Source organism: Rhincodon typus, chromosome 41 (genome assembly GCF_021869965.1).
Source record: "Rhincodon typus isolate 14 chromosome 41, sRhiTyp1.1, whole genome shotgun sequence".
NCBI classification, from domain to species: Eukaryota; Metazoa; Chordata; class Chondrichthyes; order Orectolobiformes; family Rhincodontidae; genus Rhincodon; species Rhincodon typus.
The window spans coordinates 3,616,754-3,621,531 of NC_063372.1; the positions used below are offsets into that span (position 1 = coordinate 3,616,754).

At 42.5% G+C, this 4,778-nt stretch overlaps 1 protein-coding gene across 1 annotated transcript in view; it reads right to left on the reverse strand.

Annotated features, from left to right (window-relative positions):
- csad (cysteine sulfinic acid decarboxylase) overlaps positions 1-4,778 on the reverse strand; it is a 39,018-nt gene that overhangs the window by 3,043 nt on the left and 31,197 nt on the right. Inside the window, 2 exon segments of the mRNA XM_048618841.1 lie at positions 2,257-2,460; positions 4,176-4,257. Coding sequence (XP_048474798.1) covers positions 2,257-2,460; positions 4,176-4,257 — 286 coding nt within the window.

Genomic DNA, 4,778 nt, shown 5'->3' on the forward strand with positions numbered 1-4,778 from the left:
AAGTGTTATTTGCAGATGAGCTGGAGGCAAGGGCTGTGTATGAATGGAGATCCAAACAGCAACAAATAGCTGATTGTTATCAATAACTGGTCTGTGGACTATTGACCAAAGGCCTTCTACTGTGCCAACAACTACACGTTTGGTTCCCAGGTGGCTAATAGCTTGGGTCTGTGAAGAAGATGGCTTGTCTCTATCAGAGCTCCACAGACTCAGCTGCTGTCTCTGCAGTAAAAAAGAACTTGAAGCTTGGAAAACTGCCAGTTTATTTTTCCTACAATAGCTGCTGTAAACTGAGAGTTTTAATTAATAAAAGTCAGAGATATTTAAGTGAGGAGCAAACAGAAGAAAGCATCTGCAAAAAGATGCTCAGGAAGCAGCATTCTGATGAGCGCAAGAATCATCTCAGCTACTCCTGTGAACAGGCACCGCTGATTTGCTTTCATAGAGTCAGAGTCATACAGCACGGAAACAGACCCTTTGGTCCAACCAGTCCATGCCGAACATAATCCCAATCTGAAACTAGTCCCACCTGCCTACCCTGGCCCATATCCCTCCAAACCTTTCCTATTCATGTACTTACCCAAATGTCTTTGAAACATTGTACCTGCATCCACCACTTCCTCAGGAAGTTCATTTCACACACAGTCTTTCCATAACACCCATGTTTCTGCCCCCTCCCCTCCATGTGTGCGCGCAATGATGGTTTATAAGGGGGTTAGCATTTTATCTATTAGAGTTATATGCTAAATTTTTATAATTATTTATCTGTAGCTAGAATCAATAATAAATAGTCATTCTGGTTAAATACAGAAACTTGGGCTGATCTGTCTATCAGAGTCCAAAAGACACATTGGGAAATTATGTACTTTTCGAAATCTTTAATTTTTGTGACAATTCCAGGAATAACAGGGCTTGATTTTTAGCATGCTACTCCAGTGAGGTGTAACAAATAGCACTTGCTGAGCAATAACCTGTTTACTGATGTGTTGTTTGGGTTCCACCAGGGTCACTCAGTTTCTGATCTTATTACAGCCTTGGTTCAAACATTGGAGGGCTGACATTCCAGGAGGGCAGCAGCAATAGACCACGACAAAAAGGCAGCATCTTCAGGGGAAAACAGAAGCTAAACTACCAATTTCTAACATTAGAGTTGGCAACAGCCAGTGAGCTACTCTTTTAGTCGACCTTAGTTTGCCAGCCATTAGAATTCGGGTAGCTAATGATAGTTTGTTTTCTCAGTATGAAGTTTCTCATAGCATTTGGAAGTTCCAGTCAGTACCCACAATCATAAGGCTATATGGTGACTATGTACAAGGGTGGACAGCCAAATGAGCTCTAACCAAAACTAAATGACAACTTATATTTACATAGCAATGTCAAACTATAGAAATTTATAGATCAGGAGGCAATTTAGTCCACTGTATCCTGGCTGATTAGTTGTCTAGCTATCACATCTTCTAGCTCTTGGTCCAAAGCCATCTAAAGTGATAGTATCTCAAGAACTTTTCCAAGTCTTGTCTTTAACGGATTAAGGGTTTCTGACATGGTCATCTTTTCAGGCAGCGAGTGCCAGACACCCCTCCAACCTCCAATCACCCCTCATTGTAACACAGTTAAATATAATAAAGTACCCAAGTCTCTTCATAATAGCATCAAGCCAAGTTTGACACCGGAGATACTAGGACTGGTAATCAAAAGCTCGTTTAAACAGCGAGGTCAGTTTCGGGGGAATAGTTTCAGGGTTTTGGGCCTCGGCACCTGGAGGCACAACCATCAATGGCCGAGCAACAGAAATCAGAGACATTCAAAAAACAAAGGTCTGAATTGAAGGAGCACAGATAATCACAAAGAATCAAGAAGCAGGAGGAGGAAATGATTCCAGACAGGGAGGTGAGAGGCCATGGAGGGTTTTGAAAACAAAAAGGATGGAGAACATTATTTAGTCAAGTTTGGACGTTTACAAACATAACAGTTAGGAGGGCTAAGCTACTTAGTCCCTCAAGCCTGTTCTTCTAGTCAAACAGATCATGGCTGATCAGATTACTTCCCATTCCCTGCCAACTACAACTTTCCACTCCCTCATTCATCAAGGATCAAATCTACTGATGCCCGAAAAAGGTATTCAAGGACTCTGCTTTCGCAGCCTTTTAAGGAAGACACCACCCTCAGAAAAATTCTGATGTCTTAAATGTGTGACCCCCTTATTTTGAAAGGGTGATCCCAAATTCTAGATGGGAAAGGTCATAGTCCTAATACAAACCTAGTGCAGGCAAAGGCACGGTCAACCCTTTTCTCCAGGCCTAGAGTACCAACAGCTTTCCACATCAGCCATAGCTTGAGGCAATCCACTTTCCGACCACACTGCAGGGACTGGTCACCTATATCATAACAGACATTGTAGAACTTGTCTTGCTGGAAAAGATAGCTGGCATTGGCCGAGTGACAAGTCTTCAGGAGGTCCTGGAAAAGAGAGACAGACAGACAGACGGACAAACAAACAATTCACAAAAGATCGGGCAAAAAGGGTACAGCCACAGCACACAGTTCTCTTACAAAAATAAGAGCATTAGATTATTAACCAATTAAGTTGTTAATTATTTTTCTTCAACATTCCTTCAAACAAATTAGCAAACAGTTCCAATACCACCCACTGGTCTTGCTCCCATATTCCAAGCAGCAGCACTCCACACAACCAAAAAGCATATTATTACAGGGGAGGTAACAGCTTAAAGTACTCCTTCACATAGGAGGCCCAGGGCTCGTCTTGAACTCAAATGCGAAAGTCCCCTAATTTGGCCACTTGTATGGAGACCCATACAAAACCATCTGGGGGCCGTTAACAAAAACCCACAAAATCAAATGTAATCAGGAGGTGGGACAGCAAGGTTGAGAGAAAGAAAGAGTAAAGCAAACCCAAAAGGAGGCCTCCAGAGAAACTGGATGAATGGTAACATTGTAAAGGATGTATCTAACCCCATGCTGTCCCTGACAGTGTTTAATGGGGACAATGTAGAGATTTACTTTGTAGCTAACCCCATGCTGTGCCTATCCTGGGAGTGTAGAGGAGGCTTTACTCCAAGTATCCAGAATGTAATATGGCAGCACAATGAGTTTGAAAATAACTTCCCTTCACTGAGTCTCAGTTTAGTGCAACACTGTATTGCAATAATCACAATGGATGATTAGCCTTTAAACTAAAAAAAAAAGGTGGAAGACAAGACCAAAAAAAACCAGAAAATTTTAGATTCTAGAATGGTCTCAGGAGATTGGAAGTTAACATTTTTTTTTTCTGAGGATGTAACTGGTAGGTTAGATAAAAAAAGAGGAACTAGCAGCTGTCACATACTTCGTTTTCCGAAAGCATTTGGCACGGTGGAAAAACAAAAATTGATACACAAGCTAACGACTCAGGATAGATAATTGGTTAACAAATAGGAAGTAGAGAGTAAGGGTAAATGGGGTATTTTAAAGAGGGTCAGTGCTGAGGCCTCAATTAATTGTAATCTATACAAGATGACCTAAATGAAGAGTCAGAGAGTAATGTACTTTATCTAGATTTATCAATAGAAAAAGTGACTGAGAAGGCAAACCAAGGAGAAGGAAAAGGCACAGGCAGGTTAAATGAGCGAGCTACAAGGTGATGGTTGGAGTATATGGTGACTAGAGGTTTGTATACCACCTTTCATGACCGCATGAGATCCTGCAATGCTTTACAGTCAAAAGTACTGTTTGAAGTGTCAACACCATTGTAACTAGAGAAACATGACAAAGGTAATTTGCACACAGCAAGCTCCCACTGCGTGATAATCACAAGGTACTCGAGACAGTGGCTAACTGCCTAAATGGGTGCTATACTGAAATCACAGCCACAGTCACAGGTATGATGTGTAAGCTGTACTGCAACTGAAATCCAGCAATGATTTCTGGAACGTGCACAACTGCAAATCCCTGAAGACATGGGAGTGGCTCAACATTGCACTAGCCACTGCTCGAATGGCCTGCCAAATGTTCATGGTTTGGAGGTAAACAAGCATCAAGAAGGACCACATCGGTAAGGTGATGGGGGCAGCCAATGCCCATTAGAACTGGAGCCCAAGTGTCAGTAGCACCAACGGGAGCTGGTCACGTCAGGAAACAACCTTTTGTGCCCAGATAATTCCATGATTTCCACTCACAGTGTTGTCTTTGAGCAGAAAGGCAGAACACTGCAGCCCTGCCATCAGCATCTTGTGGGGGTTCCAGGCAACAGAGTCAGCCCTAAGGGGGAAAAGAAAAGCAAGAGGTTGATTAAGGTCAGCACATTGAGGGTCCTCAGTTTGGAATCCATTAAAACAGGTGTTGGAAATGCACTAAACAGTAACCAATGTTAAAAAGGGGCATGGTGCAAGGAAGGGGTAGGATCACTCGCCATCCTGGTGAAACAGGCACCATTCAAGCTAGCACTCCCCTCATGTTACCTCCAAGTAGGGACTTATCTGCTCAAATTGGAGTTTTATTTCAGAATCCCCACCATTCACAGGCTCTTTAAAGCATTTTCTTTTCTCCAATACTTTGCTAACTTCATTTTCACAAAACACACCACTTTATAGCCAAGGTAGCAGATAGTAACGTAGGCCAGGCCTCTCATTCAGAGGCAGTACCCTTGCTACTAGTGACTACAGACTACAACCCTAGGTTAGGCCCCAGGCAATAAGAATGGCAAAGAGACAGAGATCTCGGAAAGTAGAACACAGGAATGATTCTCTATTTGGCACAACAGGTCAAATGTCACTTTGAAG